The sequence below is a fragment of the Arthrobotrys flagrans genome (assembly GCF_004000055.1).
Source record: "Arthrobotrys flagrans strain CBS H-5679 chromosome Unknown unitig_3, whole genome shotgun sequence".
NCBI classification, from domain to species: domain Eukaryota; kingdom Fungi; phylum Ascomycota; class Orbiliomycetes; order Orbiliales; family Orbiliaceae; genus Arthrobotrys; species Arthrobotrys flagrans.
This window is the reverse complement of record NW_027137547.1, coordinates 3,011,098-3,036,227: the sequence shown is the minus strand read 5'-3', so window position 1 is coordinate 3,036,227 and position 25,130 is coordinate 3,011,098. Positions and strand designations below refer to the sequence as shown.

The 25,130-nt window shown below is 42.8% G+C and overlaps 5 protein-coding genes across 5 annotated transcripts; 2 read left to right on the top strand and 3 right to left on the bottom strand.

The window, feature by feature from the left end:
* Positions 1 to 4,328: 4,328 nt before the first annotated feature.
* On the bottom strand, positions 4,329 to 6,782 carry DFL_002257 (uncharacterized protein; the record flags this gene model as incomplete). The annotated part of the gene is made up of 2 exons (XM_067631016.1): positions 4,329 to 5,779; positions 5,852 to 6,782. The coding sequence occupies 2 exons, from the start codon at positions 6,780 to 6,782 to the stop codon at positions 4,329 to 4,331; spliced, it is 2,382 nt and encodes a 793-aa protein (XP_067493603.1).
* Positions 6,783 to 13,598: 6,816 nt separating this feature from the next.
* Positions 13,599 to 17,747, top strand: DFL_002256 (uncharacterized protein; the record flags this gene model as incomplete). The annotated part of the gene is made up of 5 exons (XM_067631015.1): positions 13,599 to 13,941; positions 13,991 to 14,050; positions 14,307 to 14,645; positions 14,726 to 15,575; positions 15,662 to 17,747. 5 exons carry the CDS (start codon positions 13,599 to 13,601, stop codon positions 17,745 to 17,747), a joined length of 3,678 nt encoding a protein of 1,225 aa, XP_067493602.1.
* Positions 17,748 to 20,065: 2,318 nt separating this feature from the next.
* DFL_002255 (uncharacterized protein) lies at positions 20,066 to 20,888 on the bottom strand (the record flags this gene model as incomplete). The annotated part of the gene is made up of 6 exons (XM_067631014.1): positions 20,066 to 20,117; positions 20,187 to 20,342; positions 20,417 to 20,459; positions 20,555 to 20,642; positions 20,733 to 20,753; positions 20,838 to 20,888. The coding sequence occupies 6 exons, from the start codon at positions 20,886 to 20,888 to the stop codon at positions 20,066 to 20,068; spliced, it is 411 nt and encodes a 136-aa protein (XP_067493601.1).
* A 432-nt stretch (positions 20,889 to 21,320) lies between these two features.
* DFL_002254 (uncharacterized protein) lies at positions 21,321 to 22,930 on the top strand (the record flags this gene model as incomplete). The annotated part of the gene is made up of 4 exons (XM_067631013.1): positions 21,321 to 21,571; positions 21,636 to 21,813; positions 21,900 to 22,113; positions 22,173 to 22,930. 4 exons carry the CDS (start codon positions 21,321 to 21,323, stop codon positions 22,928 to 22,930), a joined length of 1,401 nt encoding a protein of 466 aa, XP_067493600.1.
* A 302-nt stretch (positions 22,931 to 23,232) lies between these two features.
* On the bottom strand, positions 23,233 to 24,676 carry DFL_002253 (uncharacterized protein; the record flags this gene model as incomplete). Its single annotated transcript, XM_067631012.1, has 3 exons — positions 23,233 to 23,470; positions 23,536 to 24,271; positions 24,340 to 24,676. The coding sequence occupies 3 exons, from the start codon at positions 24,674 to 24,676 to the stop codon at positions 23,233 to 23,235; spliced, it is 1,311 nt and encodes a 436-aa protein (XP_067493599.1).
* Between the last annotated feature and the right edge of the window lie 454 nt (positions 24,677 to 25,130).

Below are 25,130 nucleotides of genomic sequence, written 5' to 3'. Positions count from 1 at the left end.
ATGAAAATACCATATCGTACGACCCCTATACAATTTTGCTTCTGTCTCGTAAAATTAACTGCTGTTCCATGCCGCGAAACAAGTGCTATACCTATACTAGTAATGGTGCACTAATGAGTGTCCTTGTATATATCTTTTTTTGTTAGCCATTTCATATCATGTATATAAGCTATCGGTGCTCGGTACTTGGTGTTTTTGGTATTGTTTCGATAACCTTCGTGTCGATTTGTTCAATTTCAGATTTCATTAGCGCCTATTTGTTGGGTGATCATAGTACGATATTAATCTACCGGCTTGTCCAATTCTTAATACACTATAACTATTGCTAAGTGTAATCAGAGCTTAAATCTTTTCAGCTTTCGATTTCTTTCCTCGAGTTCTCAAACTTCAATTATCACCACGCACACCTACGTAGTACTTCCCCGGGCCCTGCTATTGCTACAATTATCGAATTGTAGATTAAATGACTCCATATTTACATTATAACTTCTAAAAATCGAAGACTGGTAGTTTGAACGCAAGAATCAACGGCAATACGTTCTTGCTGAGGACTGCCGGTTCAACGGATGTTATATCTAGTATCTAACGGATTTCTTACCATACAGCTACTCGAGTTTCCGGTGCTCGAGCCTATGCGCGAGGACTCTTTGTGGCTTGAATCGCCCATTCGGTGATATGTATATTGGTAATAGTCCCTATGGGTTTCTATTATATGTACCTTGCGATTATATGGCCGATTAATTTGTTGCCTTTCGCATGTGGATGCATTGAGAAATAAGGATGTTGATTTTGTCCTGAAATATATTCCTAGTTATACCAAGCTACGGCATGCTTATTGGGAGTGTCAAATAATGAAACCAAGTATTTGAGTAAAGTTTGTTCGTATAAGAAGAAAACCGCAAGAAGAATTGACTAGCATAAGAGTTTGGACATGTAGATATAAGTATGGTTCCTCGCGCGCGTGGATGAAATGTGATCCGAGTTGTGCTTCATCCGGATGTGTCCCCTCGCCAGATATGGTTATCGGATCAGATAAATTCTCTAATTTCCAAGACCTCAAAAACTATTGATTAAGGGCGTGCATTGAATAATATATAATATTAGTTCATTAACGCTCATTTCCGGCTGCGCCAGTGGCGCCAGGCTTCCTATGTTGAGAACGGATTCGAAAGCCATGATAACATAGGCGATGCGTGTTATAAAGATATATATCTGGGCGAAATAAGATATGAATCTACATCTAAAGGCGCTCGATAAGTCAACATGTCCTGCGCGGTATGACAGGAGCGGCATCCCATGACCCATATTGATTACATACCAAAGAATGATAGACCATACCATGGTACCATCGGACTAGGCCAGGCCAGGCCAATCTTGATATGATGTAGCTTCCGAAATCAGGAGAAAGGATATCAAATCTGGGGAAAGCGAGCTCCGGCTCCTAACTTCGCATGGATTTAATTTATCACTTTAATCCCAACACTAGTCTCGGAACCATTTCAATACGCCTTAAAGCTTTCAAAACCTGGTATCTCAATATCTCTAATGCATACTTATATACACATACAGGGTTGTTCTAAAATCTCGATCCGAGTCCACGTAAGCTATACTTCCTCGACGAGAGATCAAGCGACAGGCCCTTGATGTATACACTTCGAGTTCCAGCGCAGAGCAGCAAGAAAAATCCATGTTTCGAACCCAGGCGCTCTCGGGAGTGGAACGATCTATATGAAGAAACAGCAAATACTTTAACGCGATAGCAAGTGCTAGTTTTGGGTTAGTACTTATAGCTCCCTTAAAATACTGTGGGGCGTTAAACTGTTTGAGATTAGTTTTATATCCGTTCGATACTTAACTCGGTTTCGTATGACTCCAAATCTAACTCTAACAGTTGTATTCGATTATGCAGCGTGGAGGCGATTGACGACTTCCAGATGTGGGCGTAATTTGAATCCCAGCTATGATTTCGGGAATCTGTGGGGAAAAATCTGCAGGAATCCATAAAAGTTTCTCTTTGGTTTGCTTCCGAATTACACATCCACCATCTAGATCCAGTTCACGCCCTGGATCCTTCCACAAAAGATTCCAAGGCCCTTGAAGAGATGAAAATTCGAAGAAGCCTGGGCCCAATTCAGTCTGTATTCTGTGGACCGTTTTGTATCCAGTGTTTGAAGCATGTGGTGTATTGAGAGGCTCTGGCATAGAGTCATTCAACTTGAAGCTTCGCCCAGCTGCCAATTTTTCAGATATGAAAGCTATCCTCGTATTCGAATTGGGCTGCTAACAAGTCTCCATCAAGTGAGAAGGAGAGCCTTTGAAGAAGCGTTGTCCCCAGAACCTGGAGCGGTTCTCCGTTGGGATTTGTTGCGTCAAATATCAAAATTGACCAGGGAACCAGGTTCCTGCTCTCGATGTATTCCGACGTCGCCTTCAATCCGATAGCAACGAATAGCGGGCTATCTGGGAAAAATGTGGCATATATATCCTCGCACCCTTCGGGATTTGGCCATAGCTCCTCTAGACAATAGAATCTCTGCTGTGCATTCGCTGTGTCCATGTCCCAGCAGATCATACGATTGAAGGAATCCCCCACAATGGCAAACACCTTGCCGTTAGGAGAAAAGTACCCTTTGTATGGCGCTTTGGAAGTGAAGTTTCGGGGACCGGAGATGGGGATTTTCGATCGAGACCACATAACAAGGTCCTCAGATACTATATCCGAAAATACCACCGGCAGCTGCAAGTCTTCATAATAAACCCCTTTGGATAAGCAAATAGCGAGTGTCTTCCTGTCAGGCGATGGAATAATCCAATACAGATATCCCCCTAGTTACTCTAAAACAAATCAGAGTTCCCATTATAAACGGCGTATTTATCCAAACCAGAATCCGAACCAGAATTTCCATCTAAATTAATATCGGTATCCCCGTTTAAGCCAAATATTTCCTGTGACGACAGATCCCAGAGTTGTACTCCCGAGGATGGCATCCCAACTGTTGCCAACAACCCGCAGTTCGAAGACACTGCGATTGAGCAAATACTTCTACTCATCCTATCAGTAACAAATCTCGTTACCTTTGCGCCGGAGGAAATGTCCCATATCTCAATAAACCCGTCTTCTGAACCTGGTACTACAAATTTATCATTTGATATGAATTCCGCCGTCTTAATATTAAACCTTATTTCAACCACTCGCCGCTCCTTGAGCCCTAGCTTACTGTTTACTTGGTAAAAAACTAGGCATCCAGACTTAATACAATGAACGAGATACCAGTTATCAGGCGAGAACTTCACCATCCCATACCCCGACTGTCCTATGAGACCTACTTTCTCTTGGAAAAAAGCACCAGATCTAATATCTTGCAGAGTTAATGTATCATGGGAGCTAGAAGCCGCCAAGAGCTCTCGACTGGGTGAGATCTCGAAATCCCGGATCATCGAAACAGGAAGGTTTAAGGATTTTACCATTTCCCATGAGTCTGTTGACCACATTTCTATTGTATTGTCCCTAATAACGGCTACTATAAAGCGGCCATCCGATGAGAATTCGATCCTCCGATAAACCCACTCGAAACCGCCATAATCAGGCCCAAGAAAACCAGGTCGGCTTTTGGCGGTACCGAAGTCGCCCACATGTTCCCCCGAGGTCAGATCCCATACGTTGAACTCTCCCTGGGCCACAACAGCCAGACTCCTACCGTTTTGTAGAAACCACATCGTGTAAATACCGCACAGTAGCCACCTCTTACAAGGAAACTCCATTGTTTGCCTCAAAGCGCCGGAAGCACAATCTATAACAGTGATGACCCCGTCCGAATACATAACAACCGACTTACTATCGGGTGAGAACTTGACAATTTCTGCATTTTTCTCATCCTCAAATATGTGTATCCGAGAGCTCCAGTTCCTAGGCACTCTCGGGGTAATTTTTACCCATTCGAGATACTTCTCGGAGAAACTTTTTTCACAAGGCTTTCCGCTGGTGACCATAATAATGCTGAATGGTAGATCTGCAATGGAGCCTTAGTAATCATATAAGTATTGTATTGAATAAACCTTCCTAAGTCATGGAGATATTTGACTAGTTCCGCGGCTTCGTTGACCTAATCATACCATGTTATTCATCAGCATCGAGTCAAAGGAGTCCGAACGGGAACCGGAGCGCTTGAAAACCAAGAATATTGCTCTCTCACCGATAAAATTGATTTCAAGGTCATAATGTCGTATATATTGTCACAGTATGCATCCAATAGAGCGGTTGCTTCCAGCCATTCCAGACAATAATTTTGCAAAAAGCTGTGAACCCGATCGTTATCTTTCAGTTCCTCCTAGGCTTTCAGTAGATGGTTTACCCAGTAACTGCAGGCATATTTGATATCAGCTGTAAGAATTTGGTCGATGGCATTGGAAGATATCTCATCTCGAAGGACACCTGGGGACTGGAGCCCACATATGTTTCTCCTGAGACGATTTCTCATTAGTTTAATGCAGTGTTGAGCTATACCGCGGTGTATTTCACGTTCATCCAGCCAGAATGGCGTTTCTGTTTTCGTATCCGCATCGAATAAGAATTCTCGAAATGAGAGATGAGGTGTTTTTATTGTACCATTGGGATCGGTTGGAACATGGAGGACGGAGTGAAATCCATCCAATCTCGTTTCAATATCCTTTTCATTCATATCAATAAGCTTCGAGAGACATGATAACGATAGAGGTTGTTCGAGAAGTACTATTACTCCGACTATTCTTTTGAATTCCTGAACAATAATTTGCTGTTGGGTTTTCGTCGTGCCTTCTAGGGATTGGCTTAATATATGCCTGTATGTCCATCGTAGTGATTTTTGAGGATTGGCCTCCATAATTATAGGAGCGAATTCGCATCCCAGAAGATTAGATAGCTGGACGTCAGGACGGAATCTCCGATCATCGAGTAAACGGCAGATATTTGCAGCAACGATGAATAACGGAGATGCGATTGCTACTAAACTTTCAATCCCTGTGCTCGTTGGCCAGTCGTCAGGGAGTCCTCGCTTCGTTCGTATTATGGCGAGCTCATGCTCTATGAAAACTCTTATGTCACTTTGGATTTCCAGTTTTTCAACATCGTGTAAGACTCGCTTTTGCACAACTTGTGGCAATGTTTTGAATATGTCATTTATGAATGCCTCTCCTCGACTAGTAATAAAAACCCGTATGGTGTCGTCTATCTCAGTGACCAGGGCGAGAAATTTGACTACAGCTGAAACGTGGTTTTCGTTTTCGCATTCATCGAGTGCATCAATCACTGGAATGGTAGGGCGGATAGGCCTCGCTTCCATCAAAGGTTTCTGAATAAGTTCTTCGAATTGTTCCCTCAAAAGTTTCTCCGTGACCCGAGGGTCTTTTTGGAGAGCCTTGCGGATACCAGCACTAACTCCACGGACATGGAATCTGAGGTCATTCGCCAATGTTGTGACGAGCTTGTCAGCCTTCGAGCAGTCCTCAACACCCCGCCGAAAGAAGCTGCCACCAAGCAAAGCTTCATCCGTGAAGAACTTCGCAACTGTTCTAGCAATTGTTGACTTTCCAGTTCCAGCTCCGCCGGATAGCCAGAATATTGGTCTAGTGGCTTGACCATCCGAAGCATTAGCCCAATTGGTTATTATTCGAAGCAAATTCTCTCGCGTGCGATTCAAGCACATTGGCTCGCCGTCAGTTCCAAACGACCCAAAGGTAGCTCCCTTAGCGACAGGCAGCAATATCGGTAATTTCGAGAACCTGCTACTGCTCTCATCGGGGTCTATTAAAAGCGATCGTGTTAGCCAATAGTTCCACGAGCGAGTACAAACTTCATATACACTAGCGATCTTACCTCTCACTAGTAAATTAAGCATAAGGGCTTTAGCAAAAGCAGCGGCAGCCAAGGCAGCATACGGTTGCCAGACTTTATTCTTATGGCTGTCTGCATAGTCGCAGACTCCTCTAATCACCAAGAACGGTAAGGTATTGACAATTCCCTCAGCTTCCATCTCGAAGCATAAGACGTCTCGTTCTCGACTCAGCGTATCCCTAGTGACTCCGTACCTCACAACTTGGTCACCGGACGCAATAAGCCCGTAGTGAATATACGGCTGGTTTTGGTGTTCCTCTCGGGCTGGCCTGGTCACTAACTTGCTACTGTCGCAACTAGAGCAGGACGCAGTTTCATCCGAGTGGTCATAATCCGCCTGGTACAGATGGTCGATTTCAGACCGGGCGAACTTTATAGGAACATATTCTTCTCCCAAAACATCAACCATAATAACATGAAGCTCAGTCACCTCCGATCGTAGCTTAGATATCGCATTGAGAAATAGCATCGGCGGACCGTTCAGGTACTTCCCAGTCTGAACAAACTTGCCCTCTTGTATAGTTTTCCCAAAGAGATAAGGCAAGATACCCCCATAGTTCCCCTTAGGATGTCCCACCACGACATCCCCAAGCCTAATATCATTCTGCGGCAATAAGGGCGCACCACCTCCGATTCCAACCATTAGACAATTCTCAACTGATGGAAAACTGTGGCGCATATTCTCCACGACACCAGCCGCGGACGTAGTACCTATTACTCCAGAGGGAAGACATGCCAGAACGATATTATATGAGCCGATTTGTCCGAATTTATAACTGTTTGTGTCGCTTTTATTCGGGATGGGCGGTTGCGGGTGGATCCTGTCCAAGACTGCTGTTGCGGCTTCGGATTCTAGAGGTAAGGCACAGACCCAACCGATCGTGTAGTCTTCGGCTTCGAGATCTAGGTCCATTTTCCAAATCGCGATTTCTCGCAAGCAATGCGGTATTGGGTGTTTTTGTTAGATATATTATAATCGTCTAGCGTCCATCGATGACAAAGGTGCGGGGCGACGAGGCCGTGGGATATCGACTTATCACAAAATCCGCGCCGGCGTCGAGGACCCCTCAATTCAACGAGCCTTGCCATGTAACTACATAGACAAGGCTGAGAATAATTGTTAACCACTGTTCTGCACGCCAAGAACAACCACACAATAATTCCCCGGCCCGGATGTCGTAAGCTACAACCGTGGTTCGATCATGTAAAAGATCGTTAAGTTATATACATTTCTACTTCAACATAACACGGTAGATATATATACTCGATTAAGTGTTAGGTATAGGGGCCAAATGATGTTTCTAAATTTCCTCCTACCAAGACGGTTTCAACCCTGTAAATCTTCTTATATCTGGTTAGAAAAACTTTTTCAAAGCACGGGAGTTATTCGAATATGGTCATGGACCTGAATAATATTATACGAAACTACATTAGGCCTTATAAAACAGATTCGTAAAGTTAATAGTCTTGTAGTATAGTCAGGTGGATACCCACCTACGTGACAATGTAACTAACTAGATCTGGATTTGCTGTACATAAATAGTCTGGTGACCCCTGCCTGTGTGCAAAATATGGAGATGCAGGCCAAAATCTCGTCTGGTTCCCTAACTTCTAGCTTCTGGTCTCGTCCGGAGTCAACTCTGTGACTTTCTTCATGCCGTCCTCTTAGGTATCTGTGTTTTTACTTAAAACGTATAAGGTGCGATAAATCCATAGACAGTTCGTCATGGTTTATAATTTGCCGATGATAATGCCGCCCTTTCGTCTATAAAATGCTTATCCAAGTGTTATAAGTTGCAATAATGCAGCTAGCCGCGTTAGAGCTGGCACTTGAGCTTTAAGTGTCCGAGCCTGCTAACATAATAGTTCTTTGTTACGGAAGGGCTGGTAGTCGAATCTTATCAGGATGGCAAACCGACATATTTGGTCGACCAATATGAGAGGACAAATGACTGAGTTACAAAGTTGATAGTTGTATACCTTCAACACAAGTTCAAGATGCTGGCGATGAGACAAATATCCAAGTCCGGTCAGTACGAACAACTCTTTGCATGTACAGGTATGGCGCGAAATTTGGACCCCCCCGGCTCCAAAAATAAAAAATTCTCAAAATCTCAAAAATCAAATCGAAACAACAAAAACAACACTTTCGTAACTTCATAAAATTTTGGATTTTATAAATTTCACAACGTTTATAGGCTTCATAGACTTTGCAGATTCAAACAATGGGTAAATTCAGTTACATATATGTATTTCGAACTACCGTAGAATATATGGATAATAATGAAAACTAAGAAAACAAAGGAAACGGACTCAACGTAGTCTTATGGCCAAGTACAGTAAGCAGGAATGTCATCTACCATAGCACCAGCAATAGCAGCAGCGCCAGAAGCAGGAATTCGAGGAATCTGTTGAATCGTAAATCTGGTGAAGTCGAATAGATCCGCGCCATCTCGACAAACATGAGGAACGGTAAAAGGAAAAAGGTTACTAATCTAAATAACAGGAAGACCTTAGGTGTAATAATTGAAAGTATATATCTCGTTTTTGAAGATGTCACTCTTGATCAGTTTGTTGACGAGATAATCTAAAGTCTTGGGGCTATTCGCTTATTTGACGACTCTACTTCCAAAATCGATAACGAGACATGCCATACGTTGGCGGATTGGTTCAGCTTAGGCAGAAAGCCAGAACGCGAGAACAAGACAATCTTGATTATGACTGAATAGATATCAAAGGAGAAAATTAAGGTTTAATTGGACCTAATATTTCCAAGCTCTACAAACATTTACGTTTGTACTAATAGCATAGATGTCTTCTCCAGTTCGAGGGGTTGGGGCTACATTTCCTTCGTCCGCGATAAATTAAGTACCTGCTAGAGTATTCTTTAACTACTAGCAAACGATTTCAAGGATGTGTTTGATGAACTCGCGTTCATTAAAACCTTTTTTGGTTTTGACTTAATTACGGTGGGTTGTTTTTTCGCAGAGATTGTGGGCCCCTTCATAAAAAGGAATAGTAATACCAAGACGAACTCTGGCGGCAGTAAACTGTTGGTTATTATTAAGGGACTGTTGTAAGCAGAATTCGATGATATTAAAGTTGTAAATGCCGATGATGATTTGACTAAGAGTGTGGTTGTTGTTCACAATATGGGCGGTATTGTAAATAGCTACTAAGTTAGCAGCATTCCCATTGTGGCTTACTTTGAAGTCGGAGGTGGCCATTGCGGCATTATTATAAGTTATAGGAAGGTCAGGATAAGCAGGGTAAATTACATGGGTAGGATCGATTAGAGTCTAAGTAATGGCGCCTGCAGGGAGAAAATTCATATTGAAGCTAAAAAAGAAATTGGAAATATAAAGAGTTTTATTAATTATATTGATTTAGGGAATTGTAAAGCTTTAGTTGATATAAAGAGCGAACAGTAAAAGAAAGAAAAAAAATGAATAACATAAGGTGAAGAACAGAGTTTATATAGATAAGTAAGAAGCTTCATAACACACTTATATCATTATTATTTTTTATATTCCAATATAAAGCTAGCATTATTTTATTATATTTTTATAGTTAGAATATATTATATAGAATTATAAATTCGCAGTTTTATATATGAAGTTATATATATAAAAGAAACACCCGTTCGAAACAACATAACAAGAATCCCTAATAGTAAAACTTCTGTACCACGTAAGGATATTACAGAATAAAAGGTTCATATACCATTATAAGATACCATACATGCTTTTAAACGAGTTGTTTATAAAGAAAAAGATGCTTATAATTTAAGACGGGACAATTACAGGTATAATATGAAAATTATACGCAAACACTATAACATCATATAACCCACACTAGTTTTCTAGAACATTTTCCGAGGTTATGATTGCCCGAATAACTCTGGGGTCCTCAAGGTTAGGTTTTCCGAAGTCTTGATTTCTTAGAACGAAGCAATTAGCTTGACCCCTAGTATGGTATATAAGATATATAAGGTATATAAGGTATATAAGGTATATAAGGTACCCTACAGTTACTAAGTGGATTATTTTAAGTAACCAGAATATAAAGCCGCCGGCAATAAGTTTACAATGTTTAAACACATATTATGAGCCTATGGTATGTTTTCTATAAAAGTGTTGTTTTTGTTGTAAAATATGCTATAAAAACTTGAAGAATTAGTTTCATAAGGTTTTATACCTATAGATTTATATACACCTTTCGCCTTCAACGATACCTTAAACAAAATGTTACTATCCTCGGAAAAAGGGGAAGTTATATTTCCTTATTCTTTTTGTAGTTGTTAAAACCTAGCCTATCGTCTCAGTTATTAAAAAAGAATGGCCGCGAAAATCGTCGACTTGGAAGTCGACGGTGGTACAGTTGCTTTACTAATAGTGGACAAAGACCATTTGTTTCTTTGCCAGGAAATAAGGTTCTTGTCATTGTTGAGACAAAGCCCGGGTGTTATCTCAGATATTGTAGGTCCTAGCCTATTTAGTAGTGATGTTGAATGTATAAGAAAAGCTGTCGTAGAAAATCGCAGGGGTAAGGATTGTAAGATTGTAGTGGGGAAGTTTTCAGAGTTATTTTATGGCATTAATACTGATTATTTAACAAAGCTTAACAAACCCACTATTCTACTCTCTTTCGTAGTCTATTGGCGGCAGATCTTCTACATTTTCTTAGACATCGACGGGGAACTCGTGCTCTTTGAGGCCGGAGACTCTAATTTAATTGGTTATAGTTTTATGCTCCTATTTCGGTAGGACTTCCTTGTGGACTTAATAAACTTTTAATTGCGAAAGAACCTCCGTAATATAGTTGTTTGGAAAAAGTAGGGTCTCTAGAAAATAAAAGAATTGATCGATTGGGTGAATAATGTCTATATCGAATCTCTTGTGTTATTTGGTATTTTTAAAAAAACGAATCTAATTCCGTCTTACATCCAAGTTCTAGAAGAGGATACAACTGAAGAAGACTTAACAGAAGTTTTGAAATTGTATAAGACCAAAAGCACCCTCTTTGTTGTTATTGTTCTAGTTATTCGAGTTAAAGGTCTTAAACCTGCTTAGACGAAACCCAAAACAACTGCCACTGCTATTATTATTGAACCTCGACCGGTACTTACGAATAAAGAAGCCTCCCCAGAGAAAGATATCTAGCTTAACTTAGAATTAACAATTCCCAAATCTTCTATTCGCCCACCTCCTCGAGAAGTAAGCGTTGAGATTGTGTTAGCTATCGATGTCATAGATTTGAGTTCGGATAAAGAATCTACCTACATTCCTTCTAAAGAAGAAACTAATATCGAAAAACTCTAAGCCATACTTATAGAATACTATGGTGGCAACCCACTGCTGGAAATAAAACTATTATTGCAACCTTAAGAAGCCCTCCCTATTAAAAAGCGTAAAAGAATATCAGAGGGTATTATAACCGACGCCGATATTTACAACCAAGTTCTTACGGATATTGAAGAAATCAAAGAAATTGTCTCGAAGAACGATAATACTGAAGAAAAAAATAATTCTAGTAAAACTATATGTAGATTTACCCGCCTTTATAAGCCAGTTAATCTCCACTATTTATAAACAGTTGCTTAATAGAATTCCGACAAATTTTTGATTTTTGTTCCCTCTTTCCACTCTTGAATTTTATTTGTTTATATTATTTGTTTATTTATTCCTGTATTATATGGTCGCGTATTTTGTAATCCGTTTGTAACATCATACGTCTTTCCATCTCTATTTCGTTCTGAAAGCTAGACCTTCTTTCTTTATCACGAGCGATCTACTCGTGTGAACCTTCAGGAGAACGAATATCTTTAAAAAATCTATGTTTTCGCTTATATCTTTCTAAATATTCCTGTAGAAGTAAATAAGCTATCGTGTGGGTATTATCTTGTGCACTTGCACTTTTGATAATACCTGGAAGACCGTTCTGAACAAAGGTGTTATAACAAAATACCTTAACTTCTAAAGTAAGATATTGTTCGTGATTTTAATTTTATACTTTATCTTGTAATCGCTGTAAAAACTGCTTATCCAGCTTTTTTAAATAATTGGGGGCATTCGAACTTCTTCATAAATAAACTGGTTTTCTAGTAGGAAGGTAAAGTTTATTCTGCTAGCTTTTGATGGTATAAGCGTTCCAAGCTTCTTAAATTTTTTGAAATACCTTCCGTATAATAAGCATATAGACGTATTGAAGAGCGCGTATATCCCATCGATTCTTTTTCTTAAACCAACTTTTCTAATGATATCCTTTAAAAAGGCTAATTTATTGATTTGATTAAACTCGCCTCAAAAAGCTCCACTAACCCTCAATCCTTACGTTGTGAACGCTCGTTCTATATATATAGTAGTCGCTGATGCTTAAGTTTCTTTTATCGCCTGCCTCTCGAAATTGACTCTGACATTCTACTATAAGGGGGGTCTCAACTCCTATATCGGTTTAAGTAAGTTTAGGATAGCTGTAAAGAGCCACGGCCATCAAATAATATTTTTGAACAGCTACAGATGTATAAACATCGTAATTAATAAATAATTTGATCATGAAGCGAAAATAAGCGTTTATGATATCATAGACTTATATACTGTAAGGCTAGAGTTTATCGTAAACGTCGGCTGATTATATCCAGCCAGGTCTGTGGGCTTCTAATTCCTTACAAATTCTGATTTATTTGCGGCGTCAGAATTTAACGCCTTCAAGGTCAATATCTCTAATAGCTGCTTTTACAACCAGCTCTGAAATAAAGCGGTCTGCTCGTACTTTGACCCAGACGACTGATATGTTATCTCTGAAGTTAACTGTAATTCCAGATTCGAGCCCTTCGGCCACTATTGCGCAGGCCTCCGCAGCCATGGTTTCTTTGTGAATAGCCGGTGTTTGGAGTATTATCCCGTAAGCGTGCCTTACGTGTTTGAAGCCACTTTCAGTAAGATCCGGCCATCCTTTACTTTGTAAGATGTTCAAGATTTTGACACCGTCGAGGCCTTACTTGATTAAAGACCGAATTTGGGTTACTAGAACTTCATCAGCTGCCAGACTTTCACTAGAAACATCTTTTTAGCAATCGACACAGGCTTCGTGACCCCCGTATCCTTCGATGTCTAAATTAATACCCCATTCCGTAAGACGGGTGCGAATTGTATTAACAAAGGGCACTTTGGTAATTTTAATGCTCCAACGTCGACATAATACGTAACGTATATTCTTAATTGGAATTTTCTTTTGTAAATATAAATAAATAATATAATTTTGATCGTTATCAAGACGAGAATCTCGTAATCGAGGCATTATAAAATAATAATCCAAAATTTTATGAAGTTACGAAAGTGTTGTTTTTGTTGTTTCGATTTGATTTTTGAGATTTTGAGAAATTTTTATTTTTGGAGCCGGGGGGGTCCAAATTTCGCGCCATAACAGGGGTATGAGATATCGAGATGCAATGTACGTACCCGTAGCCTAGGATCACATACCTTATTTCATATATGCATAAAGTGAGCAAGACAGTTGCGTTGACACAATACCCACGAGGCTGAAAGAGAAAGAACCCCACTTTCGGAATATGAACAATTGCAACGCCTTTTCGTTCGCGTTCCTATCCCGTCCTGTGGTTTATGATCGATTATATCATTCCTACTGCTGCGTTTTACTTATATATTTATGCATCCCTAAAAACATATCTGGCTAAACAATCCACCCCTCTCGACTGTAATTTATCAACATGTCGGATCCAAGAAACTATACCGTTGGATGGATTTGCGCCATACAAACAGAGTATGTCGCCGCACAGTTGTTTCTCGATGAAAAACATGATCGACCAGATAACCTTCTGTCCCCTGGTGATAACAATCACTACACCTTAGGGAGAATGGGGAAGCACAATGTTGCAATAGCCACTTTACCTAACGGGGTATACGGGATCTCCTCCGCAACAGCTGTGGTTAAGGACATGCTGAATAGTTTCCCGAATATCAGGATTGGATTGATGGTAGGTGTCGGCGGTGGTTCGCCTTCGCCGCATAAGCACGATATCCGCCTTGGCGATGTTGTCGTCAGCCAGCCTTGTAACGGAAGGGGCGGCGTGATCCAATATGATTTTGGAAAAATATTCAGGGTCAAAACTTTCAGATTACGGGATATATGAACCAACCACCACAGATTCTGCTAAGCGCGGTAAGCGCGCTTTTAGGTCGATACGATATGGAAGGGAATGCTCTGGATAATACTATTAGTGATATCCTTCAAAGGAAACCACGGCTGCAAAAGAAATATCAACGACCGGACCCAGCTAGCGACAGGCTCTACAGGCCTGAATGCATACACCCTAATAACCCAAATACGCAACTAGCTAGTCTAGATACACATTTGACTGGACCAAAGAGCCAGGATTGCTGTGCGGCTTTGTGTGGAAACGATCCCTCAAAATTAGTAATTCGCAGTGAACGAACAAAAGACAACCCAGTGATTCATTACGGCTTAATCGCCTCAGCGAACCAGCTTATGAAAGATGCAATAACTCGAGATAAACTTGCAGATGCAATGGACGTTCTATGTTTCGAAATGGAGGCAGGAGGGTTGATGAATCAGTTTCCCTGTCTCGTTATTCGAGGCATATGTGACTACTCAGACTCTCATAAGAATAAAGAATGGCAGGGATACGCAGCTATGGCAGCAGCCGCATACGCGAAAGATCTTCTTTCTGAAACGCCTCATCGCAGTGTGGAGGAGCAAAGGAAGATTGTTGAGATTCCTGGGATTCTCTCCTCGAGTTAGTTCTCCCGACACCCGAGATCTTGAGATCTCTCCTGAGCTTCATGGATCATTTACTATATGCTAACTGAACCCAAGTCGACAGAAACGTAAATGGAATTCGGACCAGCGTGCAAGCTATGGGAAACGACATCGAGAATCTTTTATCTAAGCAAAGACGAGCAGAAATACACAATTGGTTGTCCCCACCTGACCCTTCCACAAATTTAAATACGGCCCTTCGAGAACGCCAGGAAAACTCAGGTCTTTGGTTCCTTCAGAGTACCGATTTCATTGACTGGAGAACACGACGAAATTCGTTCCTATGGCTTCATGGTATTCCCGGGTGTGGTAAAACCGTTCTCAGTTCAATCGTTATCATGCATCTCAAATCAGTTTCTTCCTGTCAGCCTCTCTTTTTTTACTTTGACTCTAATGATGCTGATAAGCAGTCGTTGGAGAAGATGCTCCGTGTTCTGACTAACCAGCTCTCCCATCAAAGTGAAGAGGCCTTCCAAAAGCTGGACTCTCTTTTTTCTTCTTGTGGGAACGCCGCAAGGGAATTAACATGCCAGTCACTTTGCAAAACATTCTTTTCCATGGCAAAACAGACTGGAGAGGTCTGGTTAGTGTTAGATGCACTCGACGAATGTCCTAGAGCAAACAGAAAGGAATTATTCTCGTGGATACGAGATGTTGCCACGGACTCGGAACGTAGGAACATTCATTTGCTCGTCACAAGCAGGCTAGAAGCGGACATCGAATCTGAAGTATCAAAATGCGCTGTCAGTCCTTGCATAGTATCTATTAATAGCGACCTCATTGGCAAAGATATCAATGCATATATTAAATTTCGAGTGGGAGAGGACCCTGAGTTTCAAAGATGGCGATCACGCCCGAAAGAGCGGGAAAAGATCGAAACCGTGCTTTCAGACAAAGCAAGTGGCATGTATGATTTCCTCCATTCTTGACTTCGTCTATGCAAGAAATGCAATTTGGAGATATCGCAGCCTAAGAAATGCTAAAAGCAAGTAGGTTTAGATGGGCTAAATGCCAGCTTGATGTTCTGAAAGATTGCTTGGACCGCCCCAGTCTTTATGAGGCGCTCGAGTCTCTTCCCGAAACCCTGGACGATACTTATGCGAGAATCCTACTTAACATACCAAAGAGATACAGGCAGAAAGCTATCAGAATTCTTCAGTTTCTTACCTACTCTGAAAGACCACTGACAATAGAGGAGGCTGTTGATGCGTTGGCAGTTAATACGAATGGGCCGAACTATTTTGATCCCGAAGATCGGATGCCTTTTCCAAGAGACATTCTCCATTATTGCTCAAGCTTGGTGGTGGTCGTCGCTTCGGGATCGGGAGATAGATATGCTAGAAGAAACTCCGGCCCGGAGCTTCAGTTGGCGCATTTCTCTGTCAAAGAATATCTAACGTCGGACCGGCTCGTTGCCGCTGACCTGAGCATAGCGCAAGATCTTTCGGAAATTAGGGCCAAGGCATCAATGACAAAGGTCTGCCTTGCATACTTGTTAAACTTGGGCTGCGATGCTGATATATCCGGTTATCTCCATCTCTTCCCATTTATTCGGTATTGCGCCGTGTATTGGGCAAGCTTTGCTGTTATCACTGAAGAGGCGGATGAAACAGTGCAAGACTTCGTCAGAAGATTTCTTTGCAGCGGTGGATGTCTATATCAGACCTGTTATTATCTTCAATTCCCGATTTACATGGGCCAGAAAATTTCGCCACTATTCTACGCCTGCAAGACAGGTCTCAAAACAACGGTAGAGCATCTGCTAAGTCGAGGGGTTGAAGTGAATGTTACCGACAAATCGGGCGTGGAGAGTGCGCTTAGTATAGCATCGTATGGAGGTTACCAGGAAATCGTGGAACTGCTGTTGAGAAACGGCGCTGATGTTAAAAGGGACAATGATCCAATTATTATGGCATCAGATGCAGGCCACTACGATATCGTGAAGCTACTTTTGAAAAACGGCGCCGACGTTAACGCGAAAGACACGGAATGGGGTCATCCACTTTCTATGGCGGCAGCGGAAGGCCACCGCGATATCGTGGAGCTGCTCTTGAAAAGTGGAGCCGATATCAACAAAAATGAAGCACTTGCTCTAGCGTCGGGAACAAATAACTGTGGCATTGTGGAATTGCTTTTGAGCAATGGTGCTGATGTGAACAGTGCCAAAGACCCAGACCTCGATAGAAATATACTAAGTGTAGCAGCAGAATATGGTCAACGAGATGTTGTGGAGCTACTCTTGACTGGGGGTGCTACAGATATCAACAAAGCCGATGCACTTGTCAAAACGTCAAGAGGAAATCACTACGACATTGTGGAGCTGCTTTTGAATAGCGGTGCTGATGTTAATGCAAGTGCAAGTGTTGATGAGTCTAATGATGTCTGGTCGTCAGACTCCTCAACATGTGACTTTAATGATGATTACGATGCGCTTTCTGTGGCTTTGGTTCCTGGTTACTACAACATAGTGGAGCTTCTCCTAGACAGAGGCGCTAGCATCACAGAAACTAGGGCGCTTCAGAAAGCATCAAGCAAAGGCCATTACAATATCGTGGAATTGCTTTTGAAGAGAGACGCCGATGCGAACATGGACGATGGTGCCCCAATTTTAGCCGCGGCGAGTAATGGTCACTGGGATATTGTGGAACTGCTTTTGAAAAGCGGTGCCGATGTCAACGCGGGTGGTAATGGGCCTGGTGGTGGTAGCGAGCCTCGCGGCAACGATTTACTTTCTATAGCGTCAAGTTTCGGTCACCATGATACGGTAGAACTTCTCCTGAACAGAGGCGCTAACATCAAAGAAACCAGAGCACTTCAGAAAGCCTCAGGCAAAGGCCATTATAATATCGTAAAGTTGCTTTTGAGCAGTGGTGTGAACGCAGATGATGGCATTGCACTTTCCTTAGCATCAAACCGCGGTCACTGCAACATTGTGGAACTACTTTTGAATAGCGGCGCTGATGTTAATGCGAGCGGTGGATGGTTTGATAAGGCACTCAGTGCGGCATTGAATCAGGGCTACCACAGTCTCGTTGAACTCCTCTTTACTAGCTGTAAGGCGTATAAAGATGCATTGTAAATAAGTCTTTTTTACTAGCTATAACTTCCAAGAAATATTAATACTTATTAATTATTCGTCAAAGGACCGCGGCTACTCACCTGATACGGTACATGGTCGCATCAGTCCTACTAGTGTCAACTCACTTAAGCACCTAGCTATCAAGTCTAAATACCTAGGCGCCTACCTATTCAGTACTTACTTAATTGCTTAAGTACTTAGGTACTGGTAGGCGTTGCGACGGCGCCGTCATATTGTATTACTATGAGTATCAATATACCACATTTCAACAGCCCAAAACGAGTTGTCACCAAAGTCAATGCAAAATGGCACCCAGTACTCCACATCTAACTCTTCTGTCAACTGAGCTTGTCTTTCAAATCCTCGAGATCCTCGACGATGAAGACGATTTGCTCGCCTTACGGATGGCATGCAAACATTTCAACTACCTAACAAAGGAGGCTCACTTAAATCAATTTACGAAACCCGAACGGTCTTCTTAGTCCCCACCAGTCTCGAAAACCTTCTCAAGATCGCACAGTCTGATATGAATACACGAGTCCGACATCTAAAACTATCCCTTGATTTACTTTAGCCCCGGACATTCACCCGGGAGTCCCCATTGGCTACCCAAGACTTCGTCACAATCGCCTCCAAAATCCGTGAGGTAGCTGATATCGAGACCCCTACACTGATATTTCTATGCAATAGTATCTACGGATCCACAATTTTTACTCTAATAATCTCAAAACTCCCCAACATTCGATCTATAACCTTCCTCCCTCAACAACTTCGCAACGCGGAATTAACTCGCTTTCAATTCAATATGACGTACCCTTCCGTCGGCATGACGCCTGAAACACGGCTTCCTAAACGACTATTCGAAAATTGGGGTTCCGTGCAAGGATTTAGAATAAATTTTACTTGTAAGGCATACCGGGAATTCGTTCTAACCGTAACATTCATAACTGGCCTCCCGCACCTGGAGGTGATCAATGACATGGTCGAATTTAACCTTCTATCGATTGAACGGTTCTCGAAATTAAGCATTCTAGCGCCAGCACAACCACAAAACAATATTCAACTTCGAGTTCTCAACCTTAATATTAGCGATTACATTAACAACCGAAGTCTTATAGATCCAGAATTGAGAAATTTATTCTGCGCTTAGATGCGTACTATTGGATCAACACTGAAAGAACTACGGTTAATTAACATGAATGGACATGACATGGGCTTCCTCCCGTCAGCGCTGCTAAAGCTTAAAAAATTGACGTTAGGAGCGTTTTATATTAAAAAGAGGCCATGGGATGAAATGATTGCGACTTGTCCAAATCTACAGGATATTCGGCTATTCACCTGCAAGCCCCTAGATCCAGTCCTTGAATCCTTTCATCGCCTGGGATTTGCTTTCAAAAGCAGCAGCGGCTGGTTCGACGAACTTTATATTACGATGGATAGAGTCCATATTACACAATACCCTCCTCCTCTTTCATTTGAAGATGGCAGTTTTGATATACTAGTGAACGATACTCCTTGTTCTATCGCGGGATATTCGTTAATACAGTTGAGGAGTCTGGCGATGAGACAAGGATATTCGATGGATTTGGTAGAGCAGCTTAGAGAGTTGAAACTAGGGGGTACATTTTGTGACGAAGTAATTAGAATTTTCCCCGCCGTGGCTGAGGGGACGATTAGGAAGCTTTGGGATAGGTTAGATATACAGCTTCCGAATCCTATATTTGAGACTCGACTTACTAACATTGCATCGACTACATAGAATCGAGGTGGCGGATCTGCCAACGGATACGGAGAGTGAAGGAGAGAATAAGGATGACTATGATGAGGGGGTAATGAGATTAAGGATGTGCACATGTAGAATGCTCAATAATCTATCGATGAAACGGGAATTACACTAATTGTGTCGAATGGGCGAGACCTTAAAGACCGCAAAACGACACTCATTCATACTTCAAGAAACTAGGTACCTATTATAATGTGAAAGAAACCCACCGTTGCTTAATTTTGGGGGGTCTCGAAACAAGGAGGGAGAACATCTCTGAAATACATCAATGTAGAACAAAAAGCCTAATTGGAGACGAACAAGGACTAGTCTCACGTCGACGACCAAGACCGGAAACTCTTATAGCTTTGCGCAATGACTGAAGTAATACTTGTGATCGTGGTGGCCAACCATCGCCGGGATAGGTCTTTCCAATTTCCAAGTTAGACACTCAAGACGGCAAGATGGAACTGTAATATCTACGATTCCAATTCAATTCATATTTACAAATCTAAAATGCAAAGGCCGATAATTTCACATACAGGCGCTCGCCTGCTTATCCCCTCTCCGCAACCTGGGGATCCCAAGTCGCAATCTTCGGTCTCACACTAGTATCTCGTCAGTCCTATGAACCGCTTCATAGACCACGCAATCGGGTGTCTAGAAAAGGAACATACGTATTATATGGCTTATAGGCACCACGGGTCTGCGTGGGATTGTACCCGATATTCTTCCCCCACTTATGGTACCCTGTATTCGGGATAACCGACGAACTCGGGACATTATCGGTCGCATAAGACATCCAACTGTGCCAACCGGGTTCTATTTCCGCTCTAATCCGCCCAGAATACTCCTAGTTAGATCATCCGTCCCTATACCGAAAAGAAAGGAATCCCGGGTAACATACGCATCACCGTAGAAGTTCTTATAGATGACCCATCGGTTTCGTACTACCCGTCCACAACCGCACCACGAATTAGCATATTCCCGGTACCAAATGCGTGTCGTTTCTTCTCCTTCTGTATTTTGGATATGGCGAACGTACGCGGCAGTTCCTCCTCGTAGTTTTGGTAGTATTTGTTGCCGTAGGAGTCGACTCCGACGAGAACACCGACTTTGGTGTCACCGAGTGTCTATCCACCACATCCACACCACCTATATTAGCCATTGAAGTTCGTAGTATTCCGTATATGATTGATCGCGAGGAGAGGTGAAGGCCGTACAGCTAATTGATAGACGGAATCCTATTGTCGACATCTCGGAGGTTAGCCATCCATTCAGTCCCCCAATTCTTTTCTCCAAACGACCGCCATAGATAACCATCATACCCGGATCCCAAGCTTCCAAACATTGCGAATCGTTCTCGTGACCCAACTCATGGTTGCTGGCCGCTGTGGTCGCTGCGATAGAAGGTAGACGTTTTGAACGTGGTTGAGGTTACTATTGGTATTTGCCGAAACCCTATTGGGTGTTGTTAGCCTTAACGGCGCACTTCCGCCGCACCTGCCGCATTTCCCCCCCCCCCGAGACTTGCCCCTGATATGAGATGGCGTTGGACAATGAGGCTCGCCGGCTTCAAAATGGCAGTTGGAGCTACATTGTATTAAGTAATTAACAGGGTGTTCATTTCCGCCGGCAGAATATCTTCCGTTCGCCTTCGATGTTCTTATATTATTCTGTACTTCGAGTCGCTCATTAATTCTATTACAAAGTACTTGATCCATTTTATCTTTTTTTTTTTTTTTTTTTTTTTCATTTATTTTTCTCACGACTGTGAACGAGCACCGGATGCCCGGCTACCCCGTAAAACGATGACCCTCCTCCCGGCCACTAGGACCGACATCTCGACCAAGGAATACCTCGCGCTATTCACACTCACGAGTGGTTGTGCAGCCATCATAATCGCTGCATTCCGGTCGCGCGGCGAACCGATTGTTGCATCGTTAGGGTTCAGTGGATTCGCTTTCGCGGCGACGTATTGCTTGATACAATGGCTAGGCGATGCTTTCAAGAAGGTGGGGTTTAAGGGGAAGGATATGGCGAAAACGCACAGGCCGGAGATGTATGTTTCTTCTTTATGGGGTATGGTTTGTAGAATGGGTGCTAATTGGGTGGTGTTACTATAGTCCGGAGACGATGGGTGCTGTCTGCGCAGTCGTGTACATCATGTGCATGTTCCTGTTCATACCCTTCCCGTTCTACGAATACCTTGTCCAAACCTCGGGTGGAGGAAACCGTGATTATGAAATCGAGGTTCAACAATCGGTCGTCGGGAGGACATTACATCGGTTTCCGCATAATAAAGTATGCTGGCCTTCATACCCTTGTCAATTTGATATTCGATATTCGATATTCGAACGGAAGCTGATTGAGTTTTGGGGGTTTATTAGCTAGGAGAATATCTATCTGCCATCTTATCCCTTCAGAGCATGGTGTTCTTGGGCGTGGCGGACGATTTATTTGATATTCGGTGGCGACATAAGATCCTCCTACCCGCTATCGCTGCTATTCCCATGCTCGTGGTCTACTATGTCGATTTTGGAGTTACAGTAATCTCCATCCCGACGATGCTACAGCCTTATCTTGGGCGGTTACTCAACTTGGGTACGTTCTTATATTCACAACCTTTAGACTCTTACAAAAACTAATATAGTATATTGCAGGCTGGCTCTACTACGCCTACATGGCCTTCGTCGCCATCCTCGGCCCGAACGCAATCAACATCCTCGCCGGCATAAACGGCATCGAAGTCGGTCAATCCATCGTCATAGCCCTACTAATAATATTCAACGACATCCTCTACATCTCCCAACCAGGCCATCCGGCAATGAACTCCCACCTCTTCTCCCTCTACTTCCTCCTCCCATTCCTCGGCGTTTCATTAGCATTGCTCCGTTACAATTGGTTCCCTGCAAAAGTCTTCGTGGGGGATACGTACTGCTATTTCGCTGGGTTTTTGTTCAGCGTGGTTGGAATACTTGGACATTTTTCGAAGACTTTGATGTTACTTTTGCTGCCGCAGATATTTAATGGGTGTTATTCTACGCCACAGTTATTTGGATTAATCCCCTGCCCGCGTCATCGATTACCGAGGTTTAACGCTAGAACACATCTCCTCGAACCATCGATGGCACAGTTTTTACAGCCGCCGAAGAAGGTTACGGTAGTATTGTTGACCGCTATGGAGAAGTTTAAGGTTGTCAAGTTGGTTAGGAATGAAGAAGGGGTGATCAAGGAGTGTAGCAATCTTACCATACTTAACCTTTGGTTGGTGTGGTTTGGATCCATGAGGGAGGATACTTTGGCACTTGGGGTGATGGGCTTCCAGTTGGCAATGGGATTGGTGGCTTTGGGGATACGGCATGGATTGGCGTTAATGGTTTATGAGTATGATAATTTGGTCAAGTGGGATCGGGCTTAAACTTGTTGTATGGAGATCTCAAGATTCTCGGAAGGGAAAGTTATAAGATATACCTTATATTATATCTATTCGTTTGTAATATAGTTCTTTAGCGGTCGTGGTGTATATACCTAATTCATCATACAAATTCCAAAGGTCATAACCCGGATACTCGAATGGTAAATGATAATTCATTATAACATTATCGCGAACGCTAAATTCAAGAACAGCTATCATTACGAATGGGTTCATGATCGCCTAAATCTATGATACATATTGAAAAAAAACCAAACCCCGCAACCCCCCAATAAATCAAAGAAATATCAAAATCTGATTTCGTACGACCCCGCCCTTGTCATGTACCGCACCCACTTAACGCTCGAGTAATTGCTCTTCTCGAAGACTTTGAGGTATCTCACTAGTAAACCGGAGCTTGTGAACATGAGCAGCGAGAAGTTCAATGATACCGGTGGGCGAGACCAGGCTTTTTGGTTTGTCATTGCGGTGAGGATTGCATCCGCGGATAGGACGTATTCTGATTGCCCGGTAAACCGAGGGATTCTGTTATAGAAGAAGTCGATTAATGCTGTTATTCTCATGATGCTGATAGCGAAAAGGCTGCTTACCTCCAAACAATATTATTTTCAGCCGGTTCGTACTTCGCCTTCCCCTGACTGGTCCTCACATGGGTGGTAGCCGTATTCAACGGCGTCGGCACCTTGACCACCACATTCGTCGCAAACAATTTACTGCCATAATTCGCCCTAACCGCAATTTGATACTCCACCTTCGTCTTCCCAACCTCATTCACAATAACATGAACCTTAAACGGTAAATTAATATTCTCCGTCGCCCGATACCTCATCAACTCAAACTCCCCATCCGGCGGGATAAAACTAATCGTCCTATCCGTATCGAACCTCCCAAGCTTCACACACTGATGAAACTGACAATCCTCCAGCGTAACACTCCCAGCAGCCGCACGGGTAGCTTTACTCCCATTCTTATTCCCATTAGGTCTGGACGGCCCGTTATCGTCAAGTAACAATCTATCGTTCAATCCGAATTTACATTCGGGTACACCGGACAAATAAGCTCGCATGATGATCTGTCCCGTTACATCTTCCTTTAGGACTGTCCCTGCGGCGGACATGAGGAGGTTTACGTCTTCGATTACGTCGACGAAGGCTTCGTTTTTGCGATATTTGACGTCCGCGCGACGCCATGAGAGGGCCCCGGTCGCTTGCATTGTTATTCTGGAGGAGTCTTCCATCGCTCGTTCGGACTTGACGCCTTCGGTTGTGATGTACATTTTTAAGGTGTCGGTTTCGGTGTTTTGGGGGTATCCGAAGTCGAGGATTTCTATATTACCCATGATGTTTAGCCGTCGTAGATGGAGAAGTAGAGAAAGGCTTAAAGGGTGTAAATACCATCCAGCAGTTCATATATTAGCACGAAATTATTCTTCACCGCCTCTTCATCGAATTTCCCAAAGTAACTCCTCCCCAACGCGATTAAGCGGTACAAAAACTCAAACACCAGCGCCGCATTCGCATTACTTTTTGTGATGGCGACGAGGTATATATTCTCATGTTTCACGTGGGAGAATGTGGTGCTGCCCAGCGTTAATATCGGGGAGCGCACTTGAGCGTTCGAAATGACTTGAATGCGAAAGACGTCGGAGAGGCGGGGGCGGCAGTCGTTGCGGAATTGCCGGAAGATCAAATTTTCGCCTTTTTGATTGAAGAAGAGGATTCCGGATAACATCTTGCCTTCCCTTTTCTGTGATTCTTGAGGGCGTTATGGATAATGCAATGCAGTTATAACGTTGGGTCGTTGGTGGCGTTTTGAGGTGTTTTAACAGCAACAGCTGCCGACGGGACGCGGGTAGACGGAACGAATGGACGATATTACGTGAGTTGTACAAACGAAGCTCTAAGGTATCATGATGCGATTCGAGGAATTGCAGCGCTGGGCAGAATGAGGGAGAAGTCGTGATATCGTGATGGTGGTTTAGTGGAGAAGGTCAGGTTGCTGCTAATTAGCGGTGGAAGTTAATATGGGGAAAGGAGGTCCGGCCGTTTTTGGCAGTCGACACGAGCGTGCTCGACCGCCATGCGCCTCCACGTTATAAATTGATATTAGTTCAGCTTCAACTAGCAACTTCAACTTCTCGAATCGACTATAATTCTAAGAGTATGCCTCACCAGGTTCGATCACT